The sequence below is a fragment of the Xiphophorus couchianus genome, chromosome 16 (genome assembly GCF_001444195.1).
Source record: "Xiphophorus couchianus chromosome 16, X_couchianus-1.0, whole genome shotgun sequence".
Taxonomy (NCBI): Eukaryota; Metazoa; Chordata; class Actinopteri; order Cyprinodontiformes; family Poeciliidae; genus Xiphophorus; species Xiphophorus couchianus.
Genome location: NC_040243.1, coordinates 210,847 through 228,052, shown reverse-complemented (window position 1 = coordinate 228,052; position 17,206 = coordinate 210,847). Strand labels below are relative to the sequence as shown.

The 17,206-nt window shown below is 43.6% G+C and overlaps 2 protein-coding genes across 3 annotated transcripts; one reads left to right on the top strand and one right to left on the bottom strand.

Moving 5' to 3' along the window:
* Nucleotides 1-818: 818 nt before the first annotated feature.
* Nucleotides 819-8,983, top strand: LOC114159566 (trypsin-like). The gene is made up of 6 exons (XM_028041535.1): nucleotides 819-970; nucleotides 1,965-1,985; nucleotides 3,548-3,719; nucleotides 3,794-4,062; nucleotides 4,343-4,482; nucleotides 7,974-8,983. The coding sequence occupies exons 1-6, from the start codon at nucleotides 913-915 to the stop codon at nucleotides 8,232-8,234; spliced, it is 921 nt and encodes a 306-aa protein (XP_027897336.1). The 5' UTR covers nucleotides 819-912; the 3' UTR covers nucleotides 8,235-8,983.
* Nucleotides 8,984-12,460: 3,477 nt separating this feature from the next.
* On the bottom strand, nucleotides 12,461-17,151 carry LOC114159568 (protein FAM57B-like). Of its 2 annotated transcripts, XM_028041538.1 has the most exons (6): nucleotides 15,647-17,151; nucleotides 14,850-14,933; nucleotides 13,931-14,156; nucleotides 13,331-13,426; nucleotides 13,127-13,236; nucleotides 12,461-12,961 (listed from the first exon to the last, which is right to left on the bottom strand). In XM_028041538.1, the coding sequence occupies exons 1-6, from the start codon at nucleotides 15,763-15,765 to the stop codon at nucleotides 12,784-12,786; spliced, it is 813 nt and encodes a 270-aa protein (XP_027897339.1). In that variant the 5' UTR covers nucleotides 15,766-17,151; the 3' UTR covers nucleotides 12,461-12,783. The 2 variants fall into 2 exon arrangements, with proteins under 2 accessions (XP_027897339.1, XP_027897340.1); XM_028041539.1 differs by lacking the exon at nucleotides 12,461-12,961 and having other exon boundaries at nucleotides 13,123-13,236.
* Nucleotides 17,152-17,206: the final 55 nt, after the last annotated feature.

The following is a 17,206-nucleotide window of genomic DNA, read 5'->3' as shown; positions in this document are numbered from 1 at the left end:
ATCAGTAGTAAAAACTGTAAATTGTTATTTTTCATTTATATTTTGTAATTCTATTTTATGTATATACAAAATATTTTTTCTGCAAGATTATACTGCAATTCTATTTTGTGTATTTCTAATAAATATTAATTTTACTTAGTACAGGTTATTCAAGGTTTTTTTCCACTTCACCCACCAAAAATGTGGTTTGTCTGAATGAACAAAAGTTTGTGTTTTACTGATTGTTTCCATCCATAATTGTGTCTCTTAGATGTAACCGTGGCTCCACAAGCTGCAGATGTTACATTAAATAATTGTGTGATTAATATTTTCCCTTAAACATACTAGTTACAGATGTCATAAAGTGTAATTACCCAGTCAAAATCTTTAACTACACAGTCATTAATGTTTCTCCCTACCTGAAATAAAGTGGAACCAGTAGCACCAGTTATGAAGATGCCATTAAGATGCCTTGCTGTCACACTCTGAGGAAGATCCTGTCCTCTACAAACGCTTCCTTCAATCTTGCTGACACATTGAACCCAATAAACCTGCAGAAGAACCTCAAGCCTCACTTCTCTTTGGAGGTTTTCAGAGTTCAGGTTCATGTAGGAGATCAGGACTCACCTTCCCATGATGCACTTCAGCAGCCAGACGCTTAACTTCCTTTGAACATCTGGCAGCGCGAAGGCCAATAGCTGTTGCCACGCCGCCATGTTTGTGGTTGGTGCAGGGAAATGTGTGTGTATGTGTGTGTGTGGGTGTGTGTGTGTGTGTAGGGGTGTGTATGTGTGTGTGTGTGTGTGTGTGTGTGTGTGTGTGTGTGTGTGTAGGGGTGTGTATGTGTGTGTGTGTGTGTGTGTGTGGGCGTTCCTTCTCAGGTAAGACCAGGCAAGTTACTTCCTTATTGATTCAGATTGAAGTCTCTTCGTGATGAAGGTCGGGTCGTCTTCCCCCAGAGTCCTGCTGCTGCTGATCCTCTCAGCTGCAGGTGAGTCTCACCTGGGTGACGGTTCAGAGCAGAAACCTGAAACCTGCTTCCTGCGTTTATAATCAGATGTGATTTAACAACAACTTCTGTTACTGTTGGATCTTCCTAGTTTTTCATTAACAGACTCAGTCTGTTTCCTGAAGGGCTTCCTCAAACCTCTCACAAAAAAACAGCTCAAGATTTTAAGCATTTTTATTTATGATCCTTTTAGCAGAACATCTAGAGCACAGGTGTCAAACTCCAGTCCTGGAGGTTCGCAGTCCTGCAACTTTTAGATGAGCCTCTGCTGCAGCACCTGAACATAATAATTAGGTCATTAAGGTTCTGGAGATCTGATCTACACCAGGAGGAGGTCATGAAGCCGTTTCATTCCAGGGTTTTGTACCTGAGGCTCATCTAAAAACTGCAGGTCCTTGAGGCCCTTGAGGACTGGAGTTTGAGACCCCTGATCTAGAGAGTCTGATGTTACAGTGAGGATGAGATCAGTTCAATCCAGGTCAGGAAACAGAAAACTGTTCAAAAGCACTTGAAATAAATAAAGTATCAATGAGGCTGTGGATGGATGGATGGATGGATGGATGGATGGATGGATGGAAGGATGGATGGATGGATGGATGGATGGATGGATGGATGGATGGATGGATGGATGGATGGCTGGATGGATGGATGGAAGGATGGATGGATGGATGGCTGGATGGATGGATGGATGGCTGGATGGATGGATGGAAGGATGGATGGATGGATGGAAGGATGGATGGATGGATGGAAGGATGGCTCCCTTCACTTTCAGATCAAATGAAGCTAAAAATGTCTGAACAACAATCAATGAGATCATTTGACAGAAACAATTTGGTTCTAGTTTCTATAACTGAGGTATATAACTGTTGCTTGTTGTTCCCAATGCTACAAGTTCCCCTTTGTTAGGCTCCGCCCACAAAGCCTCAGGGAGGAAGATCTGTGTTTTTCTAAACTTTCGTTGCTCTGTCTTTTACAGGAAGTGATGCGCAGATCGATGGTGAGTTCAACACACCATCCGTTGTGCAACAGCTGTGGGAAATTATTAACAAAACTTGTAATTTACATCGAAATCGCCAATGAATAGTTCAGTCTAAGTTACTGTTTATAAACACCTGATAAGGATTACTCAGAGGTTTGTTTCTTTTCTTGGATGCAGATCATCGCCATGAAAACTAAAACATACACAAACATTAGAATACAAAACATAAACTTACAAATCAAATAAAACAAAACGTCACCGAGAAACACTGAGGTCGGTTTGTTTGTGCCAAACATCTTGACAGTTCAAGTCATTCATTGGTCCAAAAACACGGCCAGCTTTTCTAGGCCTGCCCTCATTGGCTACGGCAGCCTGGGAGGCACATACAAAATAAACAAACATTACAAAGAGCAAATACCATTAAACAAAACAAATATGAACCAATCAAAACAGACAAATATCCATAAACAATCTGAAACATTCATAATTTAGAAAATTCACTTTCAGTAATTTACAATTTGACCTTAAAGTTTAAGTAATTTACACAATTTATATTGAATAGTTTACTATCCTTTACAAAGGTATAAAAATATCATCTGGTCGTTCCTCTGTATGTGTGGAACAAACAGCAGAAATAATTTAACCCGGCAGTTAAATGGCAACAATAAATAAATAAAAGAATAAATAAAATGATGCAGTGATGTCACAGTTTTAGGAGCTAATCATAATTAGCTCAGAGCTAACTGTAACTAGCTCATTAGCTAGTTGGCTAATTAGCTCAGAGCTAATTAGCTAGGAGCTAACCGTAATTAGCTAAGAGCAATAGTGCAGGTTCAGAACCTTAACCAGAACCAGAACCTAGTTAGCAGCCCTTAGCGTCTGGCTGTTAGTTCCTTTCAGAACTGAAACCATTTAGCCATAAAGGTCAAAGGTCACTCTGTGCAGCCAGTTTTATCAGGTCTGTAAATGTTCTCATGGAGCTTTGATGCTTTTCCTTCTGATGTTTCAGGTTGAATTTTAACTTTTCTTGTAAAATTTGAATCTCAAACAAAATCTGTATGAAAAGTTTTCAGCCCCTGGATGTTTCCATCAGGGCCCAGAGGTTCTGCAGGTTCTGCAGGTTCTCCTGGTCTCGGTTCTGGTTTTGGTCTCGTTTGGCAAACTGGGTCAAAACCAAGTTATAAAAGTGAACAAAGTGATCAGAGCGCAGCAGCATCCAGGAAACACGGCTTATTTTAGATTTACTCTTAGCTTAAATCATTTCTGAATTGCAGGAGAAATGTTCACAGCCTCGTTTCATATTTACAGTATTTAGAGGTTAAAGTATTAGAATAAAAACATGAATTAGTTGAAAATAATCCACTTTATTAATAAACACAACTGATTTTTTGATGTTGCTGGTTGCTCCCGGGCTGCCTACCTGGGTGGGGCCGATATGAGATAAACATGGGCCCACATAGTTTTGACCCACATGGGTCCCGTATTGTAGCCCATGTTTATCCCGTATGGGGCCCACCCAGGTACGCTGGCTTCCTGCAGCAGTTGCTGTTGCTGGTTGCCGCAACCTCTGTCTGTTGCAGTCTGCGGCAGCGCGCCGCTCGGCTCCAGCCGCGGTTTTCGGATCGTGGGCGGTCAGGACGCGGCGGCCGGCGCTTGGCCCTGGCAGGTCAGTCTGCACCAGGACAGCCATATCTGCGGCGGCTCCCTGATCAGCCATCAGTGGGTCCTGAGCGCCGCCCACTGCTTCCAAAGGTGAGCTCCTCTCACCTGGCGGCTCGGCCACCGCGCCACGTCACGCCGCGGCTGACAGCTTTTCTCCGTCCCAGCACCGTCGCCTCGAACCTGATCGTTTACCTTGGACGGCTCACCCAGCAGTCCCCGAATCCCAACGAGGAGTCTCGCAGGGTGAGCCGTGTCATCACGCACCCGGACTACGACGAGGAGACCAAAGACAACGACGTGGCGCTGCTGCAGCTGCAGGAAGCCGTGACCTTCACCGACTACATCCGGCCGGTCTGCCTGGCGGCGGCCGGCAGCGTCTTCCCGGCCGGGCAGAGCAGCTGGATCACCGGCTGGGGCGACGTCCGCTTCCAGAGTGAGACCCCCCGCTTCGTCCCTCTGCAGCTGACAACTGGTTCCAGGCTCTAACGCTGCTGAGGTTGACCTTTGACCTCTGGTGATTTGATTTTATTCAGACTCACTTTAGGATTTCCTGATAAAGGTCATCCAGCAATAGAAAAGCTCTCCCAGTCCAACCAGTTCTCCCAGTTTCATCATGTATTCACTGAAACAACCACCAGTCCCCATCAGAGCCTGGAACCAGTCTACCAGTAGAGCCGAGTCAGAACCAGTAAGCAGTCTGTTCTCTTGTCCAGGCCCTCTGCCTTTCCCCCAGACGCTGCAGGAAGTGGAAATCCCAGTGGTGTCGGAGTCCCAGTGCAGCGCCTCCCACGGCTCCATCACCGGCAACATGATCTGCGCCGGGCTGGCCGAAGGAGGGAGGGACTCCTGCCAGGTGAGTTCTGGCCAATCGGCAGCAGGAACAGCATCTTTACAGCAGCTTTGATTTGGTTTTTATTGAACCAGAAAGATCCTGCTGAGGCAAAAACCAGTTTCACTGGCATGGAGCAACCACAGAGCAACCAGCAACCAGAGAGCTGCAGTTGAAGCAGAAACACAATGAATTAGATTAAAGCCACAAACAAATAGAAGGAAACCAAAAGTCACTGGTGGACGTGGACCAAGTTCACCTGGCTGCAGCAGACAGGAAGGGGCGGGACTGACCGCTGTCAGTCTCAGACCTTATTTGGAAATGGGACCATTGCACTCCGGAAGTGAAGGGGGCGCTATTTCCTATATTATCCACAGTCTCCCGTTTTTATTTTCTTTTGAAATCGATGATATATCTCCACCTTTAGGAAGGATTTTCACTCTCAGCATTTATTTGAACTTTTATTTACTTCAGCACAGCTCACAGTTTTTAACACATTCTGTAGCTTTCTGTGAACTTCTAAATCTGCTCATTACTCGCATCTTTTCGGGCCTGATACTGCCTCTAGTTATTCTCCAGCTGAACAGAAATAAAACTGAAGTTATTATTTTTGGACCTAAAGAGGAACGATCTAGAGTTATAGATCTAGAGTTATAGATCTAGAGTTATAGATCTAGAGTTACAGATCTAGAGTTACAGATCTAGAGTTATAGATCTAGAGTCAACGCACAGCTTCAGTTATTACAACTAAAAACCAGCGATCAGGCCCGAAACCTGGGAGTAGTGATGGACTCTGACCTGAACCTCCAGAGCCACATAAAGACAGTTACAAAGTCGGCCTTCTATCACCTGAAGAACATTTCCAGGATTAAAGGACTAATGTCTCAGCCAGATCTAGAGAAACTCATCCATGCCTTCATCTTCAGTCGTATTGATTATTGCAACAGCGTCTTCACAGGTCTGTCCAACAAATCAATCAAACAGCTGCAGCTGATCCAGATGCTGCTGCTGGCGTTCTGACTAGAACCAGGAAGATAGAGCACATAACACCAGTTTTAAAGTCCCTCCACTGGCTCCCTGTAGCTCAAAGAATAGACTTTAAAATACTGTTGTTAGTTTATAAATCACTGAACGGCTTAGCACCACAATACATTAAAGATCTGCTGTTGTTGTATCAACCTTCCAGACCTCTCAGGTTCTGGTTCTGGTTCTGCTCTGCATCCCCAGAACCAGAACCAAACGAGGAGAAGCAGCTTTCAGCATCTATGCACCACAAATTTGGAACAAACTTCCAGAAAACTGTAAAACAGCTGAAACACTGACTTCTTTTAAATCTCAACTAAAAACCCACCTGTTTAGGATTGTATTTGAAATGTAATCAATTACAAATTTATTGATGGAACTTGAATTAATGCTTGATTCTATGTTACTTTGTGATTCTGTGTTTGTAATGATGTAAAGCACTTTGAAATGTCTTGCTGCTGAAATGGGCTATACAAATAACATTTGATTGATTGATTGATTGATTGATTGATTGATTGATTGATTGATTGATTGATTGATTGATTGATAGATTCTAGTGGCGTGGGGTGGTAACACAGCTAATATAATTACATTACTAAATCAGAATAGCACAAAGTCTTTATTATTTATTATTAATTCTGGCATTACTGGAACCATAAAAGATAAATTATCTTCTAAAACATTATATTTTTTCAATTTTCTTCAGGATGTAGAGCTAATTAGGTGACGTGAACAATACCTTTATACATTATAAATAATATCTATATTTCTCCACCAATTATAGGAGGAACAAAAGAAATAATAAGACATGAAAAACAACATGATCAACTATAATAAAAATACAATTTACAATATATACATAAGAAATTTAACTGAGCAAAAGTCAATAACAAACAAATGAATTAGGTGTAACAGAAGAATAACCAGGATTGTTAAACAGATACAAGCAATAATTCACAGTTTTATTTTTACGGTGCCATGTATATTATTCTGAGACTTTTTGTTGGTAGAGTTTTATATTTAGGAAAAAATCTGGTTAAACTATTTAGTCTTCCAAGGTGGAAATTTTTCCTTGACTCTAAAACGATAAAATAAAACTCTTTCATAGAATCACAATATCAACAATTTTGCATCAAGTAAAACACTTAGCAGGCTACAGGTAAATGTTATCATTTAGTTTGGCTAAGAATAATTATTGCTCTGTCAATAAATGATTTCTAATCGATGTTCTTAGTTACCAGAGGAAAACAATAAGGCCTTCATGAGCTCAAACTATTACTTATTATTTTACCTGCCATTGAAAATATTCTGAAAATATTGTCTGTTGTTCTGCAGCTCATGTGACCAAAGCAGATGAAAAGTTAAAACAGTCCACAGTTAAAACTCTAGTTAGAACGTAAAGTTTTAACATTTTAACTCAACAACCTCTAACTAACTGGTTGTACACAACCTCTGGTTGGGTAACCCAAAGATCTCTGGGTCTAAAAAGATAAAGTCTCTGAGAATAGTTCTTAAAGATATAGCCAGTGTTTTCAGCAAAACTGAGCTGACTGTCCAGGAATGACAAGGAATTTAAAATTGACCACAGTTTCAACAGGTTGGCCATCGAGTGAAACTGGAATCACTTTCAGGTTTTGTTTAAGTCATTTAATTAGCTCTACTTCCTTAAGAAAATGAAACGGTATGTTCTTTAGTGAGGGAATTTATCTTTTACTGTGCCAGTAATGCCAGAATTAATAGTAAATTATAAGGACGTTGTGCTATTCTGATTTAGTAATGTAATTATATTAGCTCTGTTACCACCCCACGCCACTAGAGGCAGTATCAGGCCCGAAAAGATGCCACTAAGGAGCAGATTTAGAAGTTCACAGAAAGCTACAGAATCTGTTAAAAACTGTGAGCTGCACTGAAGTAAATAAAAGAGAAAAGTTCAAATAAATGCTGAGAGTGAAAATCCTTCCGAAAGGTGAAAATATATCACAGATTTTAAAAGAAATAAAAACGGGAGACTGCGGATAATATAGGAAATAGCGCCCCCTTCACTTCCGGAGTGCGATGGTCCCATTTCCAAATAAGGTCTGAGACTGACAGAGGTCCGTCTCGCCCTTCCTGTTTGCTGCAGCCAGGTCCTTCTGGCGTGTCCGTCGGTCACTGGGAGCGTGTCCATCGGTCACTGGGGGCGTGTCCGTCGGTCCACTGGGGGCGTGTCCATCGGTCACTGGGGGCGTGACCGTCGGTCACTGGGGGCGTGTCCATCGGTCACTGGGGGCGTGTCCACAGCAGGTCATTGTAGAAGAAGTTCAACCTGATCAACTGAAATCTGATAATGTAAGAAAAATTGAATGAAGATGTTTTGAATAGGCCACAGACTGATCCTGTTCTAGGGAGAAGGAGAGTTCACCGTTAATAAACCTCAACATGGTTAACAAGGAAGCAGCAAGGGTGATGGTTCTAACTGGTCTGACTGGTTTTGCTGGTCTTGGTGTGTGCAGGGGGACTCTGGGGGTCCGATGGTCAGCAATGATGGCACCAGGTGGGTCCAGTCTGGGATTGTGAGCTTCGGGTTCGAGTGCGCCCGGCCTGATTACCCCGGGGTTTACGCCCGGGTGTCTCGGTACCAGAACTGGATCAGCGAGCAAATCGACGCCGATCCACCGGGCTTCATCATCTTCAGAGCCTCGCCGTCTGCAGCGCCGCACCAGGCCACAGTGTCCGTCCTACCGGTCCTCTGCTGCCTGCTGGTCCTGTCCTGATGGTTCTACTGGGTTCTGAAGGGTTCTGGTGGGTTAGTCTACAGAACCAGACATGAAGTTATTTTGTCTTTAATCAGTTTTTGATCACAAACTGAATGAGAATCTGACAAACATAATCTATATTTCTGGTGAAGGTCAGTTAATAATATTTACTATTTGATGCAAACCAATAATTCAATCAGCAACATTTTTTCTGTCAACTTCAAGTTGTAAAGATATGAAAATAAAAGCACAACAATGAATATATTAACAGTTTGGATGTTCAGTGAATTTTAATGTTTGACTTTAATGATCAGACTGAATGTTCTGTGAAATCTGATTTTTATCATTCTATGAAAACCTGTTTAGGTTATGAATAAAACTACATCAAAACAATTTTTCCATAAAAAAACAAACAAATTATATTTTAACAATCGACTTTGAATGTTTTATTTTTAGTTTAAAAAGCAACAATGAATAACTTAGTTTTGAAAAACAAAGTTTAATACATGAAAACATAACTGCAGCTTTAATCTGGATCTTTTCTGATCGATCAGGAGCAAAAAGTGGATTCATTTCTGAGCATTAATGTGAAAGTTTGCACTGATTTAAATATGTTAATCCTGCATCTGTTGGTTCATTCTTCTGTTTTATGATTAGTTTGTATTGAATTCTCCCTGTGAATTAATGTGACATTCAGGAGAAAAGTTCATGTTTACATCCAGAAAATATGAAGACAAATAAAACAGAAAATGTTCTGACTACTAAAATCATGTTGCATTTTTCTCTGAATGATGAGGAAGATGTTGACTACCAGGGCGTTCTCACGGCTCCTTCTTCCAGAATTCATATTCATAAAAACATGAACGTTTGGTTTAAAGTCTGGAGCCAGGAGGACACTAGGGGGCGCCACAGGTTACACAGCAATGAGGCTGTCACTTCCTCTGCTGGCCTCCATGTCAGGAGGAAGGCCTCCTCACCATCACCCTCATCTTCAGCTCCCTCCACAGGTTCAGGGCTGGACTTTGACTGGGCCGCCCCAGAAGCCCAAGATCAGAAACGTGTTGGTCACATTAAAACAAAATCTGCAGGTGTATGAATACTTCTGACTCATTCCAATTAACATTGACATTTTTTTCAGGATGAAGATAAAAGCATCAAACAGGTTTTCGCATTAATTTCGCAAGAACCTGACAGGGAAACACCTAGTAACAGGTGGGGTTAAATACGTCAGGGAGGAATCAAGAGACAATCGAGGGTTAGGAGGGACAACATGGAGACTCAACTGAACACAGAAACCTGAAAAACCAAATCCTCACAGGCCCCATGAGACCTTCTTCAGCCTCACAGCATCCGTCACCGAAGGCGTCCACCGACGGGTTCAAAGTTCTGCTGGAGATGGGAGTTAAAGCTCCGTCTCACAGGAGAGTCCGCCAGACATTCCCAGCAGACCCTCAACACGTTTGGGCCGCCAGGTCTGACCGGCTTCCTCCCCCCCACCGGAGCCAACTCACCACCAGGTCAGTGGACAGCTCCGCACCTCTTCACCCGAGTGTCCAAGTCACGAGTCACGATGTGTTTAGTCACGATGACAAAGTCGATCATGGAACTGTGGCCGAGGGTTTCCTGGTGCCGAGTGCACATATTGTGGTAATGTGGCCTCCTTTTTCTTTTTTTGAGTTCATTTCATGTTTCTGACATTTGCTGTTTTGGATTTGCTTGTGGTGATATTTCCAAGTCATTTACTTTTCCTATTAGATTTATTTTGGGTTATTTTTTTGGTTCGCCGTGTTGCATGTTTGTGTTTCGACGTTACCACCCACAGCCGGAGACGCCCGCTCTGCAGACCGAGAAATCAGGAACGAAACGGTAGCTGAGCAGTTGAAGCAGGAGAGCCGGACAGACCAAAGGTGAAGGGTCAGCAGGTCGGCAGGACCACGGCCCCCCTGGCCGAACTAAGACTCCATTTCTAACTTTCTTCCACAGACTTATGACTCTGCTGCATAGTGTTGCCACGCTTTGTTTTTAGCAACTTGTCTTTTAATAAATTATTGTCAACTTTTATCGCCTCGTTTTTAAAACCCTGCTCACACCTGCTGCAGTTCATTACATCAAATTTACCACTCGGGTCCCACATTATGCCAGAACATGGTGTTTGCTTTGGACAAATGATAAGGTGAGTGATTTACTAAAGGTCCAAACAGAACCAGCCTGATCAGAACGAGGTTTCAACATCAGCAGAAACTCTGAAAATAAAAATTATTCTGCATAAGTGGATCCTTCAAGGCTTACGGAGAAAATATTCTGGAAAATGAACCCAGAAACAGAGAATCTGGAGATGCAGAACCGAACAACCGTTAAGTCCGAACAAGAAGTTCAAAAGGTTTCCATGGAAACAGTTCAATTAGATCAAAATAGGAATGAGATTCCCCCAGAGACTCCACATGTCCCCAGACTGGTCCCATCACACTGGCCCCATCAGACCGAGTCCAGTCCAGGTTCAGCTCCAGGGAATTCAGTCAGGTCTGTAATTTATTGCTCAATATTTGATGTTTTGTGGAATTTGTGAATAAATATTTTAAATGTTTCTGTTTTGGAGGTCAGATATGTACAAACTGTATGTGTTTTGATTGATTTTTGGGAACTTTAATAGTTCCCAATACTAAAATAGTTTTATTGATTATTGATTGGATCCAGACGAGTTTAACGGGGGGCATCGGCATATTCTGGGGGGCAAAATGAATCGTGGCAATAATAATGTTACTCAGGTAAAAGGAAAAGGTACAGTGCAGTAAAACTACTTTTATAATAACCTTTTTTCCCAAAAAGTTACTCAAGTGAAGGTAACAAGTACTACCAACTTTTGAACATGAACACCAGCAGCCGACGGGCTACTAGTTAACAAGATAAAGGTGCTGTATTGGTGTTAGCTAGTCATCTTTTAGCTAACATTAGCTAGTCATCTTTTAGCTAACATTAGCTAGTCATCTTTTAGCTAACATTAGCTAGTCATCTTTTAGCTAACATTAGCTAGTCATCTTTTAGCTAACATTAGCTAGTCATCTTTTAGCTAACATTAGCTAGTCATCTTTTAGCTAACAGTAGCTAGTCATCTTTTGGCTAACATTAGCTAGTCATCTTTTAGCTAACATTAGCTGCATCCAACAGCTTTACTCATTCTGTTAGTTTGGGAGAAAAACTGCAATGTTCTTTGCGTTTACTGGTTTGCTGCCATGATCCTAACACACCTGAGCAACTCTGTGCTGCAGCAGCAGCAGCAGCAGCAGATGTAAACCTGGTGTTCTGACTATCAGTGCCACCTTGAAAGATTTCCCTAAAACTAAAATATTTTAAAGTATGGGAACAAAATAGCTACAGAACAACAGATTGATGGGTAGCAGATAAACAGAAAATAGGTGTATCTGTGCTCAGTCTGTTCTACCTTGCAGTAATGCGAACAATGATGCTACGTCACAATCTGCTGACTCAGCAGATTTCTTATCCTATTGTTTGGCGGTTAATCAGGATAAAATACGTTGTTTTGTAGTTATTTTGTCCCTATACTTTAAAACATTTTAGTTTAATTATACTTTTTTTTATTAAACTTTGCTAAATAGATGTTGGTAGCGATGCTATGTGGGATTGAAGCTGTAATAGCCGTGTAATATTAGTGTATATTAATCATATCCCATCATTGTGGCTGCTGCTAATAACAGAAGCTATGAAACGGATCAAAGAATCACTGATCTGTATTAGTCTTTCATTTAATTCCAATAAAAACCTGCTTCCCCTGATCCGGTTTTATTCTTACAAATCTCTGTATTTCAAATAGTTTCAACAGGTAGGATAAAAGGATTAGTGCAAACATCTCCAGCTTTTCATTTTAAACAGGTAGATATTCAGATGAAGGAAGTGATCTTCTTGTGGTTTCGTCATGGATAGAAATTGTTCTGATGCTAAGCTAACCATAACTGCTAAGCTTCCACTTTAGTTACTCCAATAATCTGATATATTTAACACCATCAACCTGCTGTAGTTTGTAAACATGACAGTAGCAGTTTTAGACGGGTAGCACAGACAGATAGACCTAGCCATCTATTCGTGCTACTGTAGGAAAATCTGACAAGGTAGCACAGATTGTCAGAACTCCGGCTGCAGAAGGAAGAACCAGATCTTCAAGTGACTCAAATAGAAACATGTTAACATTTTTTTCTGTTTGATTTCAGAATAAATCCCAGAAACTGAAATGGCTTCATGAGTTGTTTATTTTTTATTTCATTTAGCAATAAATTAAAGTTTGAAGAAAAGATGAAAATGTTTCTCTGCTCTGCAGTTTCAACCAACGTCTTCAGTGATTAAATATTTTATTTGTTTTGGATGTATATTATCATCAACGGTTATTATCAAAACATTTTAAACACAAACACACAGAAACCAACATGAAAATGTGAAAAATAAGAATTAAAGCAGAAGAACTGAGGAAAAGAGCAGAAAAATCAGAAAGAGCCAAAAGAGCCAAACAGAGAAAACCTCAGTGTCCCCCACATCCCCCCGTCTCCCCCACCTCCCCTCAGCGTCCCCCGTCTCCCCCCCGTCCAACTGTCCCCCGTCTCCCCCCCGTCCCCCTCAGCGCTCCTCTGCAGATCAGGCTGAACCAGTAGAGCTGCAGGGGCCACAGCAGCGCGGCCCCCAGGTTGCACTGCCATGGGGCCACCAGGGGGACCCGGTACAGTGGGATGGAGGAGTACCTGCAGCAGCAGACAGGGGGCGCTGGGGTCAGCTTGAATAATAACAGGTGAGCTGAGGTAAATAACATCAGTGAAGCTCCTGACCTCCTGACCTGGACCATATCAGCTTCACCTGCCAGCAGGCCGACCCAAGGTCAGAGAGGTCAGAGAGGTCAGGTGTGTTACCTGCTGTAGGTGTAGTACAGGTAGGGGAAGAGCAGAACTCTGCAGCAGAAGAAGCTGAGCAGCAGGGCGGCGCCGTTGATCCGATGCAGTAGCCAGTCCTGCTTCTGGAACTGATGGACACACCTGATCAGGTACAACCACCTGGACCCGACCGGACTCTGAACGGTTCTGTTGGGTCGGACCGGGTCCAGAACACGAGGTTACCTGGATCAGAACTTTCCCCAGACAGACGGACGGCGTGCTGAGCTCAGCCAGGAATAGAAGGCCCTGGAAGTAATCGCCCCGCCCCCGGCGCCACACCTGGAGGGAGAGGGGTCAGGGGTCAGCGACCTCTGGACGGCTCCCTGACTCATCTGGACCGGGCGGTTCCGTCTCATCTTTAACAGGCTCTTCTCTCCAGAACCAGAACCCGGTTTCACAGTCAGTTAATGAGGCTGTTTAACAGACAGGTGGCGCCACTTGCAGGCTGGAGGCTTCATTACAGGCTCCAACAGAACTTCTCTGGCCCGTAGGAACCAGCAGCACCAGCTTCACTTTGGTCTGGGACCTGGTTCTGACCCGGTTTTTAACATTTAAATTTTAGTTTTAGTTTCAAACTGAATTGATTTGTAGGTTTAATCTGGTTTCAGATCTGGATTAGAACTGGTTTAACGAACGGTTCACTCAGACTTTTGGACCAGAACCTCTTGGCTCTGACCTGATATTGGACCGGGCCAGAATAGAAAAAACCCACAGATTAAGAAGATGTGATGTCAGACATTCTCCAGTTTTTTCATGAACTGGATCCAGCGTTGCCATAGTTACCAGAGAGGCGGGGCAGCAGAAGGCCACCATGAAGACGTGATGCAGAACCATCAGAACCTCCCGGCGCAGAAAACCCGACACGGCGGCGCGCACCGAGCCGCCGTCGGGCCCCGCCTCCTGGTGACCTTTGACCCGCAGCCTGAACCAGTAGCACAGGAACATGGCCAGGAGGTCGTAGCAGAAATACGGCGTGGCGAACAGGATGTAGGCGTCGGCCAGCCAGTGTCTGAGGAGGGGAAGCAGAACGGGTCAAAGATGGTCGTCTGGTCATTAGAACCAACAGAACCGGGTCATTCTGGACTCCCAGAAACACCCGGAACCAGCAGTAGGTTCTGCTGACCCGGTCAGTTCCGGTTCTGTTCAGTTGAATGTCTGACTGAAAAATAATCAGTAATTATGAAAATTAGAATTTAATCTGAAAATTCCAACTTAAATCTAAATAATGGAAGATCCTATGGATTTTATCACAACAATAATAATAACAACAATAACAACAACAATAATAATAATAACAATAATAATAACAACAATAATAACAATAATAATAATAATAATAATAATCCCTCTGCACTGCTCCAGCTGAGCCTCGCTGTCCCAGACTTCCTTTCTGCTCTTGCTGTGATTTGGTAACCAAATGGGAGTCGGACCAGTGCTGAACTTTGACTGGGAAATCAGGAAACCAGTAACCCCCCGTCCTCCCACCGTTTCCCAGCATGCTCAGCGAGGAGGATCAGCCAGCGACTGAAATAACCTGCAGCTCGGCTTGATAATCCCAGATCGGTAATTAGATTACAGGCTGACAGGAAACCTGCTGCAGCGATTCATTAGTCCTCCTGTGATGACGTCATCCGATGATGTCATCACAGGAGGACTAATGAATCTTTTCACACTGGAGGAAAACTAAGCAGGACGTCCTCACCTGTCCTCTATGACATCCCTGCAGGACGAGACGATGGTCCAGCCGGCCGAGGACGCCATGACGGCCTGGAGAGACGACACCAGACTGGAGGACAGGGAGCACTGGTTAGACTGGGAGCACTGGTTAGACTGGGACATGAATGTTGTCCTCTGGACCCTGAGGGTCCCTGACTGTCAGTTGCCAAGGTAACTGTCTGTGACCATCTACTAGGCACTAATGGCCGCTATGTCGTTGCCATGGTTACACCAACGTTTTATTTCCGGTTCGTTTCCGGGAAGAGGAGGGGCAGCACAAAACAAGAGAACGGAAACCGGACAAGAACCAGAACCAGAACCATTAGTGATTGGAACAAACGAAAACCAGAGCAATCAGAAACTGAGAGAAACAATCAAACCGGACCGGACCGGACCCAATCCGGTGTGTTCTCTTACATGCTACAGACAGAGGAGCAGTTTGACTTCATCTGCAGAACTACTGGTCGGTTCTGGAGCCCAGGTGGGAGTTCTGGTTCTGATCTGGTTCTGGTCCAGGGAACAGACTAGTGATAGTTTGAATCAGAGGAAACATCTGAATAAATAAACTCAGAGAAATAGATGGAGGTCAATGCAAAGTCCTCAGTTTGCATAGCAGGGATGTGTGTGTGTCTCAGTGTGTGTGTCGGTGTGTGTCTCAGTGTGTGTGTGTGTCTCAGTGTGTGTGTCGGTGTGTGTCTCAGTGTGTGTGTCTCAGTGTGTGTGTGTGTCTCAGTGTGTGTGTCGGTGTGTGTCTCTGTGTGTGTGCGTGCGTGCGTGCGTCACCGTGCTGAGATCACCACGGCGTCCGCCTCACTCCATCCCATGAGCCGCTCCAGGATTTGCTTTGATCCCAGGAAAATTCCTGGGAAGAAAACGGAACCGGCAGCCAGCAGGCCCAGCATGCTGACCGGACCGGACCGGGGCGAGAGAGAGAGTCGGAGAGAGAGAGAGAGCGTGTGTGTCAGCAGCTCAGAGAGAGGATCAGAGGGGAGGAGCTTCCTGCAGCCACCTGGGGAGGAGGAGAGGTGATAGGGGAAGAGCTAATCCCCGGTTCTGGACTGGATCAGAACCGGTTCTGGATTTGATCTGGACCGGATCAGGACCGGTTCTATACTGGATCTGGACCGGATCACGAGCAGTTCTGTTTTCAGAGAATCTCTGTTTCTGTCCCTCAGCTTCAGCCCAGAACCAGACCCAGACCCAGGATGCTGAAGCTCCGCCCCCTGAATGTCAGCCAACCAATCAGAGCTCAGTTTGTAGTCGCGTAACTCCGTCAGGTTTAATCTCTGGTTGGGATTAATAAAATGATCTTGAATTTTAATCTGGATCCGGTGAGAATCCAGATTTCATGCACAGCTTTAATGTGATCAGTTACTCTTATTAAAATCCTGAGCAGATTTATTTTCACAGCCATGGTTGTGTTGTCATGGCGACCGCAGTCAGTAACATTCAGTAAATCAGGAGAAACGATTTATTGAACCACTTTAAAAATGGCCTTTAATAAAGTTTTAAACAAACTTCTCAGTAAGACATTTCTGTTTTCCAAAATCATTTGAAGTAATATTCTGATCTTTAATGTGTTTTTATTTATAAGCAGAAAATCAACATGAAGAGAAATAAAGGCGTTAAAACTTCAGTAATCCATGTTTCACTTGATGAGTTAATGAAATAAATTTACTTTTCAATAGGAGCTTCACTGAACAGTTCTTTGTTCTTTAGCTTTGAGTCATTTTATCATGACGTGCTAAACTACTCGGTAGTTAAACTACAGAAACGTCCCGGCAGGAAGAACTAACTGGTTTTAACTGCTTGTCAGAGTGAGACCTCTTGTTTCTACACCAGCTCTGTTTTAAAGGGGAAGTGTCATGGAAAACCAGCTGTAAGCTTCCCATCATGTTACTCCTCATCAAACCCTGGACCGGACTAGAACCGGGCCGAACAGGGCAGGAACCGGGCCAGAACCGGAGTGTTGAGAAATGATTTAATCTCCATGGCAACAGGATTTAGATTCACATCCATCCTGGAAGAAACTTTCCAGAGTGAATGGATTCTGCTCAACAAAGGCTGCAGTTCTAACTGGATCACTTTTTCCTTCCACTCAACTTTCTATAAACACTGTTGGCTTTCAGCAGCGACCTGCTGTGTCTCCTGGCCGCCTATCTCGTCGTCAGCTGTCTCCATGGCGACGTCTAGAGTCAAACCGGAGGTCCGGGGGTCAAAGTTCGACCTTAAAGTTTAACTTCACATTTAAACGTTTCAGTCGTTTATCCTCTGAGAAAAACTTCACATTTACTTCAAGAAGAAGCCAGTAGCTACACCCGACCCGGAACCGACCCGACCCGG